Raw genomic sequence first — 20,969 nt, forward strand, 5'->3', positions numbered from 1 at the left:
GCCCTCTATCGACTACTGATGGAATGGCCTGTACGTGTTTTAAACGCATTTTCATCAATTATTTCACAGTCTGTTAAACTGCAGTGGCACAACTATGGTAATACCAAAGAGACAACATTTCTATGATATTATAGTTTGTCTTCTGCCGCGCTGTAACTCATTGCTTGATGACACAATATCAGACATCCAAACAAGCACATGGGTCATAAGTATCGGTTTGATTTAGTCAGGTGTTACGGTTTTTCTATTTATTTATTTCTGGTATTTTACTGCAAGGTTTTTCATTGTTACAAGAAGCACACCGACAGTATAATTTTACACGGCTTTATTAAATGAAACTGATTACTTTCAATAAAGGTTCTGAGGCAACTCCGCTTGTTTTTTTGTTTTCAAATTGGTTTACAATCTACCTTTTCGGGAATGTACATTTATAATGTACTAGTTAATTATGAAAAATTAGACAAACTCACCTCAATCGAGAGAGTTTGGTGGAGAGACAAAGAGGTGTTTGTTATGTGGGATTGAAAATAAGGCTTTACTCAGATTCCTCTCCAGTCACATCAACCTCCTCTCCCTCATCATCTTCCTCGCCAGCATCCGCCTCGGAAGGCTCCGCCTCATTTGAACCCTGCGCTGCGCCCCAGTGTAGTGCATCGAATGGGACACGGATGGGGCTGGAGCACTCCAACACATCAACTTCAACTTCCACGTCTACCTCGCCCTCCAACTCCAGACATGCCCCTGAAGTCCTGGTCGCATTGTGCGGCGTTCCAGGAAACACAGCCAATCCTAAAGCGAAGTCACAAGAGGCAGACAGAGACATTTTCATTCAGGAGACTTGCTGTTTTCATATGTCTCCAGTTCCTTTATCATAATCTGTCATTTGGAATTGTTGTATGTAATAAAACACTACTATGCAAGTAAGGTTCCTATACCCAAACCTCTAAATAAAATCCAATTGGAAAGCAGCTACAGAATAACATTACATTATCTAAGGCCTTTACCAACAGCGGCAGTAACAGCCTATCTAAGCAAATCAGCTTCTGGTGTAAAGTTTTAAACTTTATCTAAGTGGTCTTCTCGGTTTTTGTTTTTTAATTGATCAAAGTTTACCTGATATTATGGAGTTTCCCTTTGACATGTCTTGTATTTCAGTCCCACTAGGAGATCTCGTTTCTTGATTGTTTTCACACTCCCATTTTGGTCGATCAGCCTCTGGTTCAACCACTCTGTCCATCTCACTCCGTCCAGTTTGTCCAACTTTTCCATCTGTGCCAAATGCACTGTCATGTTCTCCAGGAACCTCTTTATTCTTGGTCTCTCTGTCTCTTGTGTTCTTGGTTCTGCTTTCCAAGATCTGCCCATGGCACTTACCCTGCACAGTTACTTCTTCTCCGTTCATGCAATCCTGCTCATCACCGGTTGCAACACCATCCTTACAATCCTCTCGTTCTTCTTGTTCCTCCTTTCCTCCTCTCCCCTCCCTGTGATTCTCCTTCTCTATCAGCATCAGCTCCCTGAAGTTTTGAACGCCTGAGGAGTTCTGCGGCCTGCTGTCATCCCTCATAGTGTACGCCTTCCCACCCCTTAGGAGCGAGTTCCGCTCCTTGGGCTTTTGTTTCGCTCTCTTCTGCAGCAGGTCCAGTGAAGGTTGCCGTGGCACTTTGCTCTGCTGCGGACAAACACTGCAGACCGGTTTGCCCCCCCTTCGCTTATCAGGAGGCCCCTGTCTGGTTTTCAGCTCCACAGCATCCTGCATCCTCCTCTTCCTACCTCTTGTACGGAGTCTACCTTCTGTGTGGAGATCCCCCATCTTCATTCGTTCACTCACAACTTGGCATCTCTTGGCTTTCCAGCAGCTGACAGTGGACTTACCAAGTGTTGAACTGGCTTCAGCTCTGGCATCTCTTGGTATTTTAACTTCCTGAGTGATCAGACGGGGTTTACACATTTTTTCTGAAGTGTCTCTCTTTGAGGGACCTCCTTCGCCTACTCCATCTGCTTTGTATTTTCTCGTACTAATCGGGTTTCTCGTACCATACTCAGTCCTCACTGCTTTGTTTGCCAGGGTCTTCGCTTCAGTCAGCCTGTTTACATAACTGTCTAACTGCTCCGGCTTGTCTAAAGGTGATTTCTCAGTGCAGCTGATACACACCCTTGCTGACGAGCAACGAGCTTCCCGTTTCACTGCAACGTTTCCAGTCTTTTTCCCAGGCCAAGTGCTCCTGTTCGTCGAGCGGTAGACAGAGGTGCTAGCCTTCCTCAGATGTACCCCTGCAGCTTGCCCTTCCCACTTCCTCTTTTCTGCAGACCTAAATGTATCGCCTCGCAACTTGCCACTATTTTCTTCTTCCCACCAACTTGCTGATCGCCTCAAACGCTTTACAACTGTCCCTTCTGCATGTCTTTCCCACGTAGGCATATAGCTGTGCAAACCTCTTTTTGCCGATTGTTCTTTCCACTTCAAACTTGTCTGTCCTTTGCCAACCTCAGCTTCCCTAGTCCAATTTTTCTTAGTTTGACTCCTTGTCACAATTTTCCTCTTCTTATATTCTGCATCTACCTTCTCTCTGCTCCCCAACCTGTTATCCAGTGGTCCCTTGTCCTCAGGAACACCTGTAGGTCTTTTAGAACAGTCAATGGGAACTGGCTGCTTCATGATTGGACTCTGTAGTCTTTTGGGAGAAGAATCTGCTGGAAGGTGTTCCGTCATTAAACTTGGAATCTGTAGTCCCTCAGGACTGGGGGAGGGACAGCAGGAGAGGTCCTTTGAACTTTGCTGTTTGGAGTGTATGGGTGAAGATAAAATCTGGGACTCTATCAGAATGTGTGAGGTGTCCTGGGAGGTTTTTATGGGTTGCTCTGGTTCCAAAGTTCGTTCTTTTTGAACTGGAGAACGAATGTTTCTTAGGGGCATTACATGCTCCTGGAGGTGCTGTGTTTTTGTCTGAGAACCCTCTGAACATTTTAAGGGACCACCTGCATCCTTTGACCTGTTCACATCACAAGTGTCTTCGCTCGAAGGCTCTCCCAAAACATCAGGGGTCGTTGCTTCCTCCTGGACTTCACCTCCATCCTCCCGCACAATCCCCTCAGGTTCATCACCATCACTCACGCACCGTGATGCGGACTCATTTTCAGATGACCACAAGATGTGCTCCAGGATATCATTCACCGCTGCTATGGTCTCCTGAGGTGGGCTGTACAGCCAGGTGCCTGTGGCATGACTGCAGCCTGTACTGCGGCTCAGAATCGGGCTCCACGCTCTTTCGGTGTTGGTGCCAGAACGAGGGTTGGGCTGAACCTCAACGGAGCACATCACTGGCGTTCCAGAGTCTGCTGTTGCTGTCTGCAGCAAATCGTAAGTTAAACCAGAAACTGTGACCCTGGGAGCCTGAGAAAAACACGACGGGAGGGAATCCTTTGGCCCAACTATTGACTTTTTGCCAGATTCAGAACAGAAGCTGACAGGATTGCTGGAAGACCATGATCGCTGTCTGCAGGGAGCAGCCCCATCATGGGGGTGTGAGAAAATACAGTAGAGGGAGGAGGAACAGCATCCATGGCTGCAAGCGATGGTGGCGCCCTGATGTGGCTCATGAAGAGGAGCATTTGTGTGGGGGGCATGAAGAGGAACAGGAGTCTTTGTGTGGGGGACATGAAGAGGAACAGGAGTGTTTGTGTAGGGGACATGAAAAGGAAAAAGAGTCTTTGTGTTGGGGACACGAAGAGGAGCAGGAGTCTTTGTGTGGGGGACATGAAGAGGAGCAGGAGTCTTTGTGTGGGGGACATGAAGAGGAACAGGAGTCTTTGTGTGGGGGACATGAAGAGGAGCAGGAGTCTTTGTGTGGGGGACATGAAGAGGAACAGGAGTCTTTGTGTGGGGGACATGAAGAGGAACAGGAGTCTTTGTGTGGGGGACATGAAGAGGAGCAGGAGTCTTTGTGTGGGGGACATGAAGAGGAACAGGAGTCTTTGTGTGGGGGACATGAAGAGGAACAGGAGTGTTTGTGTAGGGGACATAAAAAGGAAAAAGAGTCTTTGTGTTGGGGACATCAAGAGGAGCAGGAGTCTTTGTGTGGGGGGCATGAAGAGGAGCAGGAGTCTTTGTGTGGGGGACATGAAGAGGAACAGGAGTCTTTGTGTGGGGGACATGAAAAGGAAAAAGAGTCTTTATGTGGGGGACATGAAGAGGAGCAGGAGTCTTTGTGTGGGGGACATGAAGAGGAGCAGGAGTCTTTGTGTGGGGGACATGAAGAGGAACAGGAGTCTTTGTGTGGGGGACATGAAGAGGAGCAGGAGTCTTTGTGTGGGGGACATGAAGAGGAGCAGGAGTCTTTGTGTGGGGGACATGAAGAGGAACAGGAGTCTTTGTGTGGGGGACATGAAGAGGAGCAGGAGTCTTTGTGTGGGGGACATGAAGAGGAGCAGGAGTCTTTGTGTGGGGGACATGAAGAGGAACAGGAGTCTTTGTGTGGGGGACATGAAGAGGAACAGGAGTCTTTGTGTGGGGGACATGAAGAGGAGCAGGAGTCTTTGTGTGGGGGACATGAAGAGGAACAGGAGTCTTTGTGTGGGGGACATGAAGAGGAACAGGAGTCTTTGTGTGGGGGACATGAAGAGGAGCAGGAGTCTTTGTGTGGGGGACATGAAGAGGAACAGGAGTCTTTGTGTGGGGGACATGAAGAGGAGCAGGAGTCTTTGTGTGGGGGACAGATGCATCCGGTGCGGCAGTGACAGACAGCAGAGATACTGTGGAGGGAGAAGAGAGAAATGGCTGCATCACGGGAGGATAAACACAAAGTACGCAAAAATGCTACCTGGGAAATAAAGCAGTACCTGGAACAACACTGACCCCTGGGACACCCAACTCTAATACCCTACATCATTACAACAGATCACCAGGCCTCGAGCACACGACCCAAGAGACCAGAAGCCGCACAACATTTCGGAACAAATGAAAACCTTGCAAGGTTAAGCACGATGACCTTGAGAGACAAAGAGAGCTCCAATTCTACTTTTAAAATCAATGTAAATACAGGTATCCCCACTTTATGAACGTTTGTTTTACGGCACTTTGCATTTACGAAAGACCTGATTTCACTAACCTAAAGAAATCCGAAGAGGCATTTGTTTATCAGTGAGCCGATTACAGATATACAAGTCATGTGTCACATAATGAGTTTTCGGTCAACAACGGGCCGCATAAATGATGACAGTCCCATAAGATAATAATGGAGCTGAGAATGAACCTATCCACGCCGTAGTCGTTGTAACGTCACAGTGCAACGCATTACGTGTTTGTGGTGATGCTGGTTCAAAGATTTCCATGATGCCAGCCGTATAAAAGTATGGCGCGTACAATTATGTACGGTGCATAATACAAGATAATTTAGTGTTCAACGCATTTACTATATTGTACGTTTTATCGTTAGGCTACACTGTACAGCCTAGGTGTGTAGTAAGCTATACCATCTAGGTTTTTGCAAGTACACACTCTATGACGTTCTCACAATGCTGAAATCACCTAATGACGTATTTCTTAGAAAGTATCTCTGTCATTAAGCAATGCATGACCATAATGATTCCGGTACATACATTATTTCTTATTTATACAGGCTGTGCCTTTATCGTATCATTCCTGGTTTTACTATATGTTAGTGATATTTTTATGTGATGCTTGGTATTGTTTGATAGGTTATGTTTTTCAGTCTGGGAATGCACAAAAATTTTCCTCATGTAAATGAACAGGAAGTGCTTCTTTACTGTGGGCCATCTCGGCTTATTAAAAGTTTCACTGGACCACTTTACGTTCGGCTAGTGGGAGAAACTGGTACAGAGGCAAGCTAGGTGACACAACCTACAATTTCCCATGTTTACTGTGACAATTTTGCAAATAGGATATGATCGTTAAAAGAAATGTGTGAGACCTGGATTCCTGGCTTACGGGTGTGGCGCTGGATATCATCTCCTGTGACTGTTCAATAACAAAACCAAAATAAACTTGCAGCACATGGACGATCGAGTCCATGTGATCGGGCCTCCTTGCTCAAATTGGATTTCTACTTTCAGTACCATGACACTGCCCACAGACTTTTCAAATATAAAATATCAGTGGACAGGGACAGCTGACTTGAGTATATTTAGTTTATATGTGTAAACAAACTTATCTTACCTGGATTAGCCGTGACAGCAAAATCACACTCGGAGGCCGTAGCAGGAGTGACATTGCAGGGAGAAGTGTTTATAACAACCTCTGAAGGAGGAGAACCAGGGCTGACCACATCCATCATGTGAGGGCTGGCGGAGGGATGTGGATGGGGCTGCAGGAAGCTGGCAGTCCCCCCAGCGGCGCTGTCATCAGCGCAGGCACTCTCAGCATTGTCATCGAGTCTCATAACAAGCCCCACCATATCATCCAGGAGCTTCTCAAACTGCTCGGCCGACTCCTCGGGGGCAGCCTGTGGGGAGGGTGGGGGCAGCGGAGCTCGGGGCTGGGCCTGCAGGGGGTGCCAGCCACGGGCGGACAGAAAGGGAGACTGGTATGTGGACAGCTCTGCAAGATCAGGCAGAGAGACAAAGGCACTGAAAACCTGACTGGGAAGAGAGGAAATTCGGAAGGGGTGGACCCTGTGCTGACCCCTCTGCCTCTTTATGACTGGGAATACGTCCTGGGGGGGGGAGAAACCTTCATATTAACCTAAGTGTAACGCTTACAGTAAGCAAAATACTTTATACTGACACGACATGAGAAGTGTCAGGAAACCAAAATAATCACCTACCTGAGCGTATGCCTGTCTCTCAACGGCCCCTTTGCATGGTCGTCCCCTTCTTCGTGTTGGAGCTCTGAAAGCCTCCGCCCTCGCATCCACGATCTCCCACACCCCTCCCTCAGGTTGTTTCCTCAGCCTCATCTTGATTGGCTGCTGTCTGCTTCTGACCCCAACCCTGACACCCCCCCTGCCTCGCCCCCGGTCCCTCCTGGGCACTATACTGACAGCTTTCTGTGGACTCCTTGGCCTGAGCTCTATACGTTCTCTTCCACAGCCCCTTCCCAGTGAGGATGGATTTCCTCGCTCCCCTTCCGCTATCACCTCTGTCCTGACCATCCCTGTCGTCCTTGGCCTCCCTCTCTTCCTCGGCCTCCCTCTCTTCCTCGGCCCACTAGGTGCCATTTCCCGGTGCCCGGTAACATTGCTCTTCCCTACCCCAGCATGGGCGCTCTCTTCTTGAGATGAGTTTGGATTCAGGAAGTAGTTGATAAAGCCTACAATGTTGCCCTCAAACCGCTCAAATTCCCTGTTCTGCTCTGCATCCAGTCCCGGGACACCATCTCCGACAATCTTTCCACCCCCGGATCCAAAATGTCCACTTGTATTCTTCTGTACGGTGGCAATGGCCCCCTGGAAGTCCATCCCTGCCTGCACTGAAGGAAAGGAAGGGATTTGGGGGGGGTGATGCTCTTCCACCTGAGCAAGCATGGGAGAGGCAGCAGGGATTAGCGGACAATCACATAGCCCCTGGGACAGGATGCAGACGGGGGAGGTAGACGATCGAATGGTTCTTCCACCAGGGACTTCCAAATCGGCCCCCTGAGGGATGCTCAGAAGAGTGCGAGGTGATGAGCAGCAATCTCCAGACGGAGGCAGAAGAGCTGTGTGTGGAAGCGAGATGCGTGGTGGATTTGTGGGCAATGCCATGCAGTGTTGAGCCATCGCCTCGGCAACTGGGGCATCAGGAGACAGATCTGCTGCTGCTGAGGAAGAGCTGCGAGCAGCCTCTGAAACACTGAGCAGACGGACGTCAGACCCACCAGACACACCGGCTGTGACCACCAGAGAGGCTGACTCAGCAGCCGCAGTATCACCGGCGATGATCTCTGAAGTTGGGGCAATAATCAATGGTGCAGGGGCAACTGTATCTGAATGGTGAACAGAATGAGCAGAAGTAGCGGGAACAGCAGGGGTACTAACACTTGGGGTGGGAGAATTTTCATCTGTTTCAGCAGTGGTGTTAGCTGTAAATGGGGCTTCAGGGGGGGCGGTGTCGCTCGGAGGGTGTGTAACAACTGAAGCTGGGAGAGAAGAACTTTTGTCAAATTTGATGTTCATGATGGGATTATCAGCGACTGTATGACCGACCAGGGTGGGAGTGACAAAGCAGGCCTTATGTCTGTGTGTCACATGACCAGCATTCGCCAGCTGAGCAACACCTTCCCCTGCAGGCAACAGCGCACTGGCGTCCTCCCTGTCGCGCAGTGGGCCACCAGACACCTGACTCAACTGCAGGGGCCATGAGGCTGCGCAGAAAGCCAGCGGCTTGGCGCTGGGTAGTAATGGGGCGGGGAATCTTGTTGACTGGGGGTCAGCCCAGGTCCATTCAGAGCTGGGAGTGGAGCATGCTGACATTGGGGGGAGGGGCAAAATGGAGGTATCACCATCATCTGCTTCTGTCCGTCGCTTCCTCCAGACAGATAAGTCTGTCAGTGTACTTGTGTCTGTCTCTCTGTCCACTGAGACAGGTATATCAGTCTGTGTACCTGTGTCTGTCTCTCTGTCCACTGAGACAGGTATATCAGTCTGTGTACCTGTGTCTGTCTCTCTGTCCACTGAGACAGGTATATCAGTCTGTGTACTTGTGTCTGTCTCTCTGTCCACTGAGACAGGTATATCAGTCTGTGTACCTGTGTCTGTCTCTCTGTCCACTGAGACAGGTATATCAGTCTGTGTACCTGTGTCTGTCTCTCTGTCCACTGAGACAGGTATATCAGTCTGTGTACCTGTGTCTGTCTTTCTGTCCATCCAGACAGGTATGTCTGTCTGTGTACCAGTCTCTCTCTCTCTGTCCATCCAGACAGGTATGTCTGTCTGTGTACCAGTCTCTCTCTCTCTGTCCATCCAGACAGGTACGTCTGTCTGTGTACCAGTCTCTCTCTCTCTGTCCATCCAGACAGGTACGTCTGTCTGTGTACCAGTCTCTCTCTCTCTGTCCATCCAGACAGGTATGTCTGTCTGTGTACCAGTCTCTCTCTCTCTGTCCATCCAGACAGGTACGTCTGTCTGTGTACCAGTCTCTCTCTCTCTGTCCATCCAGACAGGTATATCAGTCTGTGTACCTGTGTCTGTCTCTCTGATTCTCAGGACAGACACATGTGTCTGTGTTTCCATGTCTACCCCACCTACTGTCATTCCACTGACCCCAGTCTGGCTCTCACTGTCCGTTGCCTTCTTGAGCAGGGGCACATAACTGCTCTCTATATTCATGTCCTGGTCCTCTCCTCCACTGTCTCCCACTCCTGTCATCCAGCAAACCCCTTGTCTGTTTTTTGGAGATTCAGTTTGCATACCTTTGTCTTTCACCATGCCAGGCCCCCTCGTTCCATCTGCTTGCTCGATCAGACCTTCAGATTCCTCCCATCTTCTCCCCAACTCTTTGACCTCAGCGCTATCGTCTTCACAGTCCTTCGCATCTTCTGTCACTCTGCCGTTATGCTTCTCCAGCGTCTCTCCCTCTTTCCTGCCAACCTCCTCTAGACCCTCAATGCCCAATTTCCAGGCAGCAGTGATCAATTCCTTTCTCTCACGCTCCCCCGAACCCTCCAGTTCTCCCGAGTACAGGAAGCCCACCAGCTTTAGAAGAGTGTGGGCTCTGACTGCCGGGAACTGCAGCAGGTGGCTTTGGCCAAGCGGCAGGGGTGGGGCAGCAGAGAGTGTACGGGAAAATTGGGGACTGATGGCAGAGAGGACACAGCTGTGTGCCGGAACAGATATACCTAAGGGACAACCAGGAAGACATTGCAAGGCAGAGAAAAGAATGGCCAAGATTATGAAGCTACCTAAAATAACAGGAAGAGCAAAGATACAGTAAAATAACATCAGTGGTACAGGATGCCTTTTCCTAGGGGAAACAGTCACTGCTCATACTGTCTTGGCACCTTATCTGATTGGCATTATTTGTGTTTGTCTGTGCACTATGCTTTTCATACTGTATGCACCAGAATGTCCCTCTGCGATCAAAAAAGTTCATCTTAAACGTGAACAAATTAATCTAGCCACACAAATCAATCATTACACTTAAAAAAACTCAATTTTATTAAAAGCATATTATATATTTGAGATATATGTATATAAATCTCCTTCTCTCATATACACATCATACATATAAACTATATGTGTGCAACCCTGGAAAGGAGAAGCACTTACCATCAGCTTGCAAAATGGTGTCACACAGTATGCTGCTCCTCTGCTGCCTCTGCAGCTCCTCCAGGAGCAGCAGCTGAAAAGTGGGTTTGCGGTACCTCCACATCCGTGTCCCTGCCTGGAGGAAGCGGATGGATGGAGCAGGTAAGTGAGAAGGTCACTTAAAGGTCAAATAACTAAAATATTCTCAGTTCTGTGGCCACACAAAAGCAAAATACAACCATATATATATATATATATATATATATATATATATACACACATACACACACACACACACACACACACACACACACACATATCCATCTCTGGCAGGATGTGTGTAATACCATGAAATCCATTTGAAATAATGACAACTTAAGCCTGCTGCCTGGTGTGAGACAACTCTGCACACACATTTACATGCGTGTAACAGATTTATTACTTTGTAAATAGTCTGGGTGTGCAAACTACCCCAGCGCTTCTGATGTGGGGAATTTTAGGTTTATAATCGGCATAATGTTTTTGTCGTAAGATTTCTTGCATGAGCATGAGAGTCTGAAAGCGTGAGTGTCACGCCAGATGCAGGAGAGTTGACAACCCTATATGTGAGTTTTATTAACTTGTAAACAGTCTGTAGCAGGGACATCGTTGGGCCTATTAACCCCCCCCCCCTATTTTGCCATCACTTGTGGCAAACAACGCTTTTGGTGTGGCTAATTTTAGATTAATAATAGAATGATATAGTTTTGCCGTAAGATTTCTTGCGTGAGTCTGAAAGCGTGAGTGTCACGTCAGATGCACGAGGGTTGGCAACCCTGTGACAATGTTATATAAAGAAATTATGTGTATGTGGGATTACACTCTGGGGGGAAAAAAACCTGCATGTGGATTTATAGCACATAAATTTGGTTTATTACTCTTAATCACACCACATTGCACGTTATTATTCTGCGAGTCAATAACGTAACGTGGACAAAAAGCTGCACGCCGGTAAAAATCACCGCCGTTAAGGCTGCCCGCGCGCCTCAGGCCTGTTGTGCCCTGCACGTGCAGCGCGCTCCTCCAGCGCCCGCGTGCCCGTTACCCGCCGGTTTTTTTTTTCTTTTTTTCGGCGGACTCGGTTTGTCTGCATTACGGGGCCCAAAACCACCGGGACCGGCGTCTAAGCGGAACGCGGAGTCCACCATCACCGCCAGCCTGCCCAAATAAAGCTGGCGAAATCTTCGTTGGCGGTTTTTACACGCTAATTTCGGGAGACGCAGTTCGCCTGTTTATCTATTCTGCGAAAAAACCTAGTCGCACGTTGCTATCAAGTATGAGACCCGCAATTAGTATTCATACATATTTAATATACGAATACAACAGCTACCCAAAACCTGCAGTTTAGCTGAGCGTGAACTTGCGATATTCGATCAATTTTAATAAAAATCACGTTAGCCACTCACCCTCGTCTCCTTAATTAGTCGTTTTCTAGTTAAGCAAATGCCAGTATCTCCGAAATAAAATCAGCTTTGGAACTACGTGAATAACTGGCTAAAACGGTACAAGTTAAAATAAAGTTTAATATATATTTAAATTATTTTTCTCTCTTTAACGATAAACCACTACCCGAACAGCCGCAGTAGGTCCTCAGAGGGCCGCCGCGCAGACGCCTTCTAGCGGCGGGTCTGTCTGCAAACTGACTGTTCAGCACCATAGCGCAGCTCATGCGTAGCTGCGCCTTTATGGGACGTGCTGCCGGTATCGCTATGTTCCCAATTTCCTGCCTTTTTTTTCACCCCAGAATTGAGTAATACTACGATTATTTTTTTTAATTGTGCATTTCAGCCAAAAGCAGCGATGCAAGCATCTGGTGAAAAAAATGCTTAACTGAGAGATGGACAGCCTGTCTGCTAAAATTGGTTCACCACATGGTATAATGCCAGTTACATCTACGTCATACCCACATCTTTTAATCCAACTAGTATCTTTTCTCTTTACATTTCACACACTTTTCAATATTAAATAAGCGTTACAATTCTGAATTGTCTAGATAAAAGACCAGTCGAAGAATATACTTAAGATCTGTAATTTTAGTTCATTGGGGGGAAAAATCCAAGCTTCGCAAGTTTTTAATTACTTTTATTCATTTTCAGTTTGTCATATTTCAAATTATAAAGGAAAACGCATATATTTTTCTACATATCCGTTTTCTGTTCCATAATAAAAAAAATTAAGATAAGAGTTTCTTCGATATGCAACGCTTACATGACAGCACTTTTCTGGTAGCTCAGTTGGTACCGACTCTGCAGTAAACCGATAAAATTACAGTTAATACATTTTTGGAAACAATTTCAAATTCTAGGTATGCAGCTGAAGTCGTATACTAAATGAAAAATATTTAACTGAATAGTTTCAAAATGATTAAAAAAACAACAGAGAGGAGTAGGGGTGGCAACAGAGAGCTGCCTTGTTCAGACATTATTCATACTGACATCCAGGTCTATTCAGTTTGGCTCAGTGATGTGTCATCAAGTCATGTTTTTGCCGTCTCCCAGCTGCTCCGCTGGGGTCTTTCCAAAGTTGGAGGTCCAGTCTTGGCGAGGTTTGGGCCAGCGCTTGGCAAATTTTTGAAAGAAGAGCGGGTCAGTGAAGGGGCCACTGTAAATGATGATATGGAGCAGGTAGACGAGTGCCACCACCAGACAGCTGATCAAAAAAAATGGCAGAAAAGGACGTAGTTGAGCCCAGGCCACACCTAAACCATACCGCAGCCCACCCTGGTCCTTCGAGTGGGATGTGTGCCGTGAGAGAATGTCTGGTGACTGGTGCTCTGGGGAGCCGTCATGATCAGGGCACAGATCCGTAGTGGAAGTTGGGGAGGAAGAAGAGGTCAACTCCATGCAGGACAAGAGATGACCAGCACTGAGAGGAGTATGGAAAATTAAATGCAATAGAGAAAGGAGTTTAACTTCATATTAGCCCAAAAAAGCAACTGGCAAGAGATTTGTCAGTTTGGATAAACTGGCTATAACAAATTATTTTTCCATCGTGGGGAAAAAAAATCTTGATTTATGCATGTATTACTGCACTTAACATGCTTAACACTTGTTACTGCTGAGTCGTAATGGCTTTATAATCCCCGGGGAACTTGGTAAGTCTTTGGGTCTTCTAAAGCTGGAGTTCACGGTGGTCCATGCAGAACGACCTACCATCACACACAGAGCAGAGATAGGTTTTAAATGGCACTCACCATTCCAGAACAGATATTTACCAGTATTGACACAATTCTCTCCCCAGCTCTCCGAGCCGGTTGAGCACCGGTCCTCAGACACAAACACAGCAGCAGCCACACTCAAGAATCCCAACCAGGTCTCAGTAATCCTCACCACTCATGAGTGGAGCTCCACCAGAATTTCTCACAGATTGCCTTCACCCTGAAATGTATCATCCAACACATGCATGGTTTAGAAGTCAGTTGTCTTGTTCACAAGGATCCAAATGTGTACTCGCCTGTTGCTTCTACACCTCATAATTACTGGACAAGGGGAGAGAGTAATATGACCCAGCACTTACTTGGGGGAGGGAAGGAAAAAGGAGATGAGGACCCTAAATAGACATAACTCAGTGACAGCAAACAGGAAAGGGGGAGGGGGGGGTCAGGCTCAGACAGACGTGCTTTGTGTTTAAAAAGAAAATTTAAATGTTCAGCCAGATAAAGCCGCAAAAGTCTCAGCACATGGCAGCGCTACCTAAAAGGTATTCTCTCCAAGTTGCGAAGATCGCGCAGAGGATTTCATTTACGGGTCAGTGCGGGAGAAGACACAGCAGGCGTGCCAATTCCGTTTCTGTTTTTAAAACGTTCACAGAAGCATTCAAACACCTGCGTGCGTGCAGAATCTCACACCAGCTATATGAGATTCATATACATTCATGGCACAGGGCAGAAGGGGGGGGGGGGGGGGCATTTATAAAGTAGGAGGGGATACGCGTCCAGCACAGGGCTTCATCGAAGACCCGGAAAACTCAACATGGCATGTTGGTGCAAAGCGGGGGACTACATCACCACCTGCAAGTCAAATGACTGAAAAGTTGAGTGACTATATCAGTTTACGCAGACAGCATGTTCAGACGAACCGCATCTTCTTCCGTTTGCACTTTTGGTTTCTATGACTGGCCTACTTATTGGTGTTTAAGAGCATGGAGTGAACACGATACCGAAAAACACCTTGGGATTAACACACCCAAACAGCTGCTGGGTCGGCTTGATCAGGCACTTAAAGACCTGCAATAGTTTAACTAAAAATGTGTAAACAGTAACAGTTGGAGAAGAGGATATTGAGGAGGTTCGCTTCCATTCCACTTGTGGAGAGAAGGTGTGAGGAGGAGCCTAGGGTCATAATATGGCTGTACATGACAGCTTACAGCCATGAACTACAACCAGCTCTGGTTTCAATGGGGCCCAGTTTCAATGACCGGACTTGCTAAGTAAGAGGATTCAGCCTAAAAATAGCTCTCCATACTGACCACACTCCACACATTCTAGCAAAGCACCACAGCAGTCTGGCATTTGAGAAAAAGATCTTTATTTTTTATAAAAAACAGTATTGCCAGTTACATATTTTAATGAAAAAAAAAACCTGCAACTTTAAGAGCAAAGGCAAAGAGATAAAGGTTTCCATATGATTTAACTTACATTAGCATCGCAACAAAGAAACGCAGGATGAAAATTAAAAACATGATTTGTCTTTTGCCAGTTTTGTCTAAAAAGAATAAGCTGAAAAATGTTCAGAATCAGATTGCATAAGCTCTTAAACCAAATCCCCAGACCAACAGCCCCCAAAATCAACAGTATCAAAATGCGTAAATGAATTAACAAAAAAAAAAATGCAAAACAAAAAATCATATATACTTAAATGTGCATTTTACTCAAATTAGATTCAAAAATCTGGTCTCCGCAAATCATTGCTTTGGGGGAGGGGGAGAAATGTCCCCTTAAATTTCAAAGCACATTTCAAAGCAACAAATCAAGTTGCCCCAATCCCATTCCTCTCTACCCAAAACGTAGTGGGATTATAACTAGTCTGCCGAAAGTCCCCAATCTCTCATTAGTGACTGATACATAGGCAATTCCACAGTTTTGCAGTCAGCATTTGTGCAGTACTGCTTAGTATTATATTCTGTAGTGTAAATCCTACAAGTATAGCACTTTCTGACCTTCGTGCAGCATTTATATGCTTTAGTGTTAAATTCATCCTTGCAGTTACTTGACCTTTTGCACAGCTGTACAATATTCCTTTTAAATGCTACAATCTTCACGTGTTCATTTCTAAGCATGTAGACAAAGACAAGAGCCTTTGCTTGTACACACGGGTGCAAGGGCAAGGATAGTTATAGTGGCTATAATTGTACGGAGCTTGACATACAAATAAATTAATTCGGGGGTTGGGGAGGTGGGGGGGTTAATAAAAGGTCCAAAAGTTCAAAGATCCTCCCGAGAAGGTACAACAGCAAAAGTTGGAAATACGTTTACACAAAACTGGTCCATTTTAAAACGACATTCCTGCACTGCCCTCCCTCACCTCCAATACTTCAGGATTCTTAAAGATGCACTGCCTGTTCCCTAACACAAGAACTCGAACACATCAGCACCAGCAGCAGGAGCTCGTACTCGTTCTACATCAAAGAGCGCAGTGGAAAACCAACCACTAACCAAAAGTCACTGCGATCCTCCCTATAGCTCCCTATAGACTCCTATAGCCTCTGTGCCTTTTATAATCAGTGACCCCTGTTAAAACAATGTAACAAATCCAGAAGAGATTACATTAACTGTATACAAATACATATTTTTAATCTATGGGAGGGGGGGAATGTACATTAAACCCAACACTTACCAAACCATACTTCTGCTAGTAATTTAGGTTGGCTAGCTAAGACTAACTCCATTACAAAAGTTGATTTATTTATTTTTTAAACAAAGAAAACCACCTGGAGATATTAACTATTTGATGGGGAAGCATTTACGAAAAGATTTTTAAAAAAATGCCACTGTTTTTTTTTTTTTTTTTTTTTTTTTTTTTTAAATGAACTCAAAACGTGTTGGTTCTATGGCAGCCAGTCTGACACAGGAGGAAGCAGACTTGAAGGCTTGGCAGACATATGGACAACTAACCTGTACATCAACATCCGCATGGCGGAGGCATGACAGAGACGTAGAAACGAGCTTTAAGAAGTCCACCAAAAAAAAAAAAAAAAAAAAAAAATCACTTTCAAAATGTCTGAAAATCGATTGTAATTCAGGCGAGGTGGAGTAATCATGCAATTAAAAAGAAAAACAGTGGTACTGCACGTCCACCTAACATCATTAGCAATTAGCAGTGATTGTCAGAAGGTAACTGCTTTCATGGCATATTAGGCATTGACATTATATGTCTGATCACTACAGCTGTGGACCAGATTCCTGCAGCTCTCTTTGGACAGACAAACCCCCATCCTCTTTCCCTACCCACAAATCACCTCATTTTTATTTATGGAGGGGGGAGGAAAAAAAAAAAAAAAAAAAAAAAAAAAAAACAGAAATGGCATTTCTTTGAGACCAGCAAGAATTGAGCAGCCTCATGCTGAGGCAAATGAGTAGAGTTGGTGCTCAGGGACAAGCAAGAATTTTTTTAACCCCTAAAGACTGAAGGAGAAAGTGGAAAAAGTGGTTTTGGAAAGCTGGTTTTTAGGTCATAATGTAAAACTGGAATGCGAGTACAGGTGAAATCACATGACGCGTCAGGGTTTAACTCCGTAAGACGTCCCTAGCAATCGGTATTCATCTTGGGGGGTTGTAACCTGACAGACACTGCAGCTGAGACCTACCCAGCTGACACTCTGCTAAGCAGGAGTGAGACTAGGGCAGTGACGAGCAACCGAGGCAGCCTGCAGTTCCTGGCTGCTCCCAAGGTGAGAAGAGAAAAAGCAAAGGATGTTATGTGTGGGTGGGCAGGGAAAGGGGTCCACCGGTTGTCCTTTTGGGTGTCGATTCTTGCTCAGCAACAGTGGGAGGGAATAGGCCGCTCTCCCCGAGCGATGCAGACAATCAGTTTTTCTGCAGCAAAAAGGAGCGTTTGGTGAGCATCAGACCAGGTTATCACAAGAAGTTGAACATTTAACACAGCGACTGACGAGTGCTTCAACGGGACCCACTGGTTAAATTACGACAAGAGGTTACGGCTAAATGTTTTAAATGCACCAGCTGGACACATGACCATAAACCACTGAACGGACGAGACTAGTTTAGCACGTTTAGAGACCCACGCCCACACGAACACACACACACGCGCGCGGCTCATGCACACAACAGCAAATGAGACCTTTCGATGGACATACCATGCTGTGACATGCACTGGGTAAGAGGGAAGGGGTTATGGCTAACCGTCGTATGAGTCGACCAGAGGCAACGAGGCCTTTCTGTCCCCATACCTCCCTCCCTGAGAGAGGAACAAGAAAACAGAAGTGTGGGAAGGGACAGGTGGGAGGCAGAGGGGTGTGGCCAAGAGGAAGAGCATCAGTAAGAGAAACGGTGATTGGTTAATTGTTAGTTCAGCAAGTCCACTGCGGCTAACATTCATTAGCAGGTTAGGAGGTAGCAATTAGAGTCAGTCGGTGCTCAGACTCAACCTTGAGAAGAGTTGCTGTCTGACCGGGTGAAGACCGCAGACAGCTGGATGTGGGTGGTGAGTTTGTGTGCAGAGCAGAGTTAGCAGGCATCCCAGTTCCACGCATGGAGCTAGCCGGGTTCCCATCGCGCGTTACCGCGAGTGAGGCTTACCGGTATGCCGTCCCTGTCCGCCATGTCGAGAGAGTTGTCCAGGGTGTGCCGCCTCTCCCTCTGATCCAGTGTGGAATATGCATCTGCGGGGAGGCGTGGTTAGAGGAAGCAGAGGCAGCAGGAACGGTGTAAGGGAGACACACGGGAAGAGACTGTGCTCCCCCGAGCAGGAACAGAGGAGGGCAGGAGCTCACCTGGTCCCATGTCATTCAGGGGAATCATGTCTCGGTCTCTGTCCTTCTTTTCCCCGCCTTTAAAATGCAGACACAAAAAAAAAGCTTTACTCAAAGGTACATGGACGGAGTTTCTGAAGGAGGAAACGGTTGATGGATATGACTGAATTAACATTCCTGTGGGCAGAGTGGCCACATGCCGGGGGGACGGCCACTGGGTTCACACCGTACCCCTGAAACCCAGAGTTCACACAAACTTGGGAGTCAGACCCCGAATGAGAAAGACCACCCAGCAAACCATGACTAAACCATGACCCCATACGGGTCAAAGTTTGGCACCACAAGGTCGAGCGAGGAGCTCACCTCTATCGATGAGGGGAGTGGTGCTGTCCTCATAGCCCCCGTTGCTGCGGCTGCTGATGGCGGGGGGGTTGGCGTTCACCATGAAGTCAGTTTTCTTCCAGCCGTCCTTCTCCAGCGTGCGGCGCAGCTCTTTGTGCCCCCAGACGATCTGGAGCACCTGCCCAGCTCCACGCACCTCCCTCTCTGATCGGTTACTGCACCAGAAACAACATAGGGTCACCCCTTTTCTTTTTAAAGTTGGATGGGCATAAGAGGGGCCAACCTTATCAGCCAATGACACATTTTGAAATCGGTAACTGACAGGGGAGGGGACATTCCGAAGGCCAATCGGCTTTCACCCGAGTGAAAAGCCCCAGTGGCCCCGCCCATGCCAAATTAGCAGGTCAGCAATGCCCCCCCCCCCACCCCCCTCACCCGTCCTTGTTGATGAGCACGAGGCGCTCGATGCCCTGTGAGGCGCGCAGCGTCTTGGCTGCATCCACACTGGAGCCCAGCACCTCCGCCAGCGTGCTCAACACAGACACCACGGTCTCCTCCGACAGCGCGCGTGCCGGCTGCTGCTGGCCCCCGCCTGGGAGATTGGCCACCAGCTGGGGCACAGCATGCTTCCCTGGGGGGGGGGGGGGGGGACATCAGGGATTAGGCTGTGGGCTTCTTGCAGTTTTCATGCTTCTAACTGTCACTACAGTTTCCATAGTTTTTCATTTTCATATTTTTTTCCCCCCATTTTAAATCAGCTAGGTTTTCCACTGTGGTTTATTTTAAAGATACACTTCCATTGAGTTATTCCATATTTTAGTTTCAAGTTCTAGTAATACTTCTAGGAATAGACCAACACACTGTGTGGCAGACCTTTGGAGAATCACACATGAATACACAATAACCATATACTCCATATACACAATACTCCTTATGCAATGACATCCTCAAAGTGGGTAAAACATGTTCCCGGTGTTATCAACGGGAAACACCAGCAGATGATTGCGTTGGAAAAAGAGTTCTTTAAATGTTAACGAAAAGAATGATACAGTAGTCCCAGAAGGAGTTTATTTAGTTGTAGTTTTTCCCCCCCATCTCTTATTTCAGGTTCTCAGTTTTATTTTTCGTTAATAATAATCTTGAAATGGACAAAAACTTTGTCATAATTTCATCTCACACACATGTGCCAGTGCAGTTGCAGTGTTTCAGAGCCATATCATTGTCAGGATACCTTGCAACTAACTCTCTCGCGTCAGAGTGTTTACAGAGAAAGGGCAATAGAATGAAATACAAATCAGTCTTAACACAGACACACTTGCTTTCGTAACGTTATTTTTTTTTACCGTGTGTAAATACCGCCAGTGATATAGGGAGGTTACGGCAGTGAGACTAAGGTGCGGATAAGGCCATCCTGAGGTACAGCACAGGGCCTCTAAACATCGGGGCCTCGCCCTGCCTCGAGAAAATTGGAACGGCTAGATAAATAGGCAACACCTTTGTGTCCAAGACGATGTCAGCCCAGGGCCCCCAGGTAAGTTCATGCAGCCCTGGTTCGACCTGCCCCAAAGTTTGACTAATATGGTTATGATTCCTCTAATTCCCCTCAGTAACGTAGGAAAACCCAGAGAAGAGAGACGCAAACACCGGCTCACCCAGGAGGTCCCTGTTCCTGCCGTCGATGGCGAGGTTCCTCAAGGCTCCAGACATGGCCCTCACCACACGGTCATTCCCATGCGCCAGCAGCTCCGCCATCATGGGCAGGCCCTTCTCCTGGCGCACCATGGCCCGCACATACCTCCCGTACTGCAGAGGGCGATAAACAGCCACAGTAACCATATAGCAATCAGACCTGATATCACGGCAACAGAAGTAGTGCGATACATGAAAAAGGGGCACAAACAGGAATCGGGTCCTTTTGTATTTAGGTGTACACCCAGGGGCAGAGTCACTGTCCTGGATGAGAATGTGAGCTGTGCACTGCACACCACACCCGTGAGAGTAGGGGGAGGGGGACTCACAGTCCACCGGCCAGCGCAAAGGTTCTGAATGGCTCCTGCGGCCGCCTCCAGCACAGACGGGTTCTTGCTCTCCTTCAGCAGGGATGTATAAATCCGTACCACCTCTGGCTGGAACAGCAGCTCGTAGCCTGTGGACAGGTTTGGGGGGGGTTGTGGTACGATATCAGTCAGGCTACCAGCTAAGCAAGGAAACCGCAGACGCTGAGAACGCGTGATAAACAGGCATGTTGTCGCACACTTTTCACACCGCTTCCAATTAAAGGTGTGACCTGCCGGAAAGTTCCCCAATTTTCCTACTGTATTAAGTTGTATCTGATTTATCCTCGGCCGAGTGCGATGCCCCTGAAGGGGACAGGAAGTGGACCGGAAGCGGGGGAGTGCTCCTCCGTTTCACAGCCCTGCCTGCCAAGGGCCATTTTACCCACGCGAAGTCGCACAGCGGCAGGCGCGCACGTGACCC

The 20,969-nt window shown here is 47.3% G+C and overlaps 2 protein-coding genes and 1 long non-coding RNA gene across 22 annotated transcripts in view; all 3 read right to left on the reverse strand.

The window, feature by feature from the left end:
• Nucleotides 1-106: 106 nt before the first annotated feature.
• LOC125704660 (uncharacterized) lies at nucleotides 107-11,884 on the reverse strand. 3 transcript variants are annotated; one of them, XM_048970555.1, is made up of 7 exons: nucleotides 11,627-11,884; nucleotides 10,203-10,317; nucleotides 6,783-9,772; nucleotides 6,411-6,671; nucleotides 6,176-6,333; nucleotides 1,114-4,752; nucleotides 107-789 (listed from the first exon to the last, which is right to left on the reverse strand). In XM_048970555.1, the coding sequence occupies exons 2-5, from the start codon at nucleotides 10,303-10,305 to the stop codon at nucleotides 6,199-6,201; spliced, it is 3,489 nt and encodes a 1,162-aa protein (XP_048826512.1). In that variant the 5' UTR covers nucleotides 10,306-10,317; nucleotides 11,627-11,884; the 3' UTR covers nucleotides 107-789; nucleotides 1,114-4,752; nucleotides 6,176-6,198. The 3 variants fall into 3 exon arrangements, with proteins under 3 accessions (XP_048826512.1, XP_048826511.1, XP_048826510.1); XM_048970554.1 differs by having other exon boundaries at nucleotides 6,176-6,500; nucleotides 11,627-11,877; XM_048970553.1 differs by having other exon boundaries at nucleotides 6,176-6,671; nucleotides 11,627-11,877.
• Nucleotides 11,885-12,285: 401 nt separating this feature from the next.
• LOC125704725 (uncharacterized) lies at nucleotides 12,286-14,036 on the reverse strand. The gene is made up of 2 exons (XR_007381218.1): nucleotides 13,550-14,036; nucleotides 12,286-13,368 (listed from the first exon to the last, which is right to left on the reverse strand). It is a non-coding gene; the product is annotated as an uncharacterized LOC125704725 (long non-coding RNA).
• A 693-nt stretch (nucleotides 14,037-14,729) lies between these two features.
• Nucleotides 14,730-20,969, reverse strand: part of LOC125704663 (catenin delta-1-like) — a 35,109-nt gene continuing 28,869 nt past the window's right edge. For 16 of the 18 annotated variants that reach the window (XM_048970561.1, XM_048970560.1, XM_048970563.1 and 13 more), the window contains 8 exons: nucleotides 20,510-20,637; nucleotides 20,144-20,294; nucleotides 18,927-19,122; nucleotides 18,513-18,706; nucleotides 18,171-18,227; nucleotides 17,977-18,059; nucleotides 17,535-17,635; nucleotides 14,730-17,253 (listed from right to left, as the gene is read on the reverse strand). In XM_048970561.1, coding sequence (XP_048826518.1) covers nucleotides 17,576-17,635; nucleotides 17,977-18,059; nucleotides 18,171-18,227; nucleotides 18,513-18,706; nucleotides 18,927-19,122; nucleotides 20,144-20,294; nucleotides 20,510-20,637 — 869 coding nt within the window. In that variant the 3' untranslated portion in view covers nucleotides 14,730-17,253; nucleotides 17,535-17,575. The remainder of the gene's footprint in view (nucleotides 17,254-17,534; nucleotides 17,636-17,976; nucleotides 18,060-18,170; nucleotides 18,228-18,512; nucleotides 18,707-18,926; nucleotides 19,123-20,143; nucleotides 20,295-20,509; nucleotides 20,638-20,969) is intronic. The other 2 variants (XM_048970577.1, XM_048970562.1) reach the window with 2 other exon arrangements.

The sequence above is a fragment of the Brienomyrus brachyistius genome, chromosome 12 (assembly GCF_023856365.1).
Source record: "Brienomyrus brachyistius isolate T26 chromosome 12, BBRACH_0.4, whole genome shotgun sequence".
Taxonomy (NCBI): Eukaryota; Metazoa; Chordata; class Actinopteri; order Osteoglossiformes; family Mormyridae; genus Brienomyrus; species Brienomyrus brachyistius.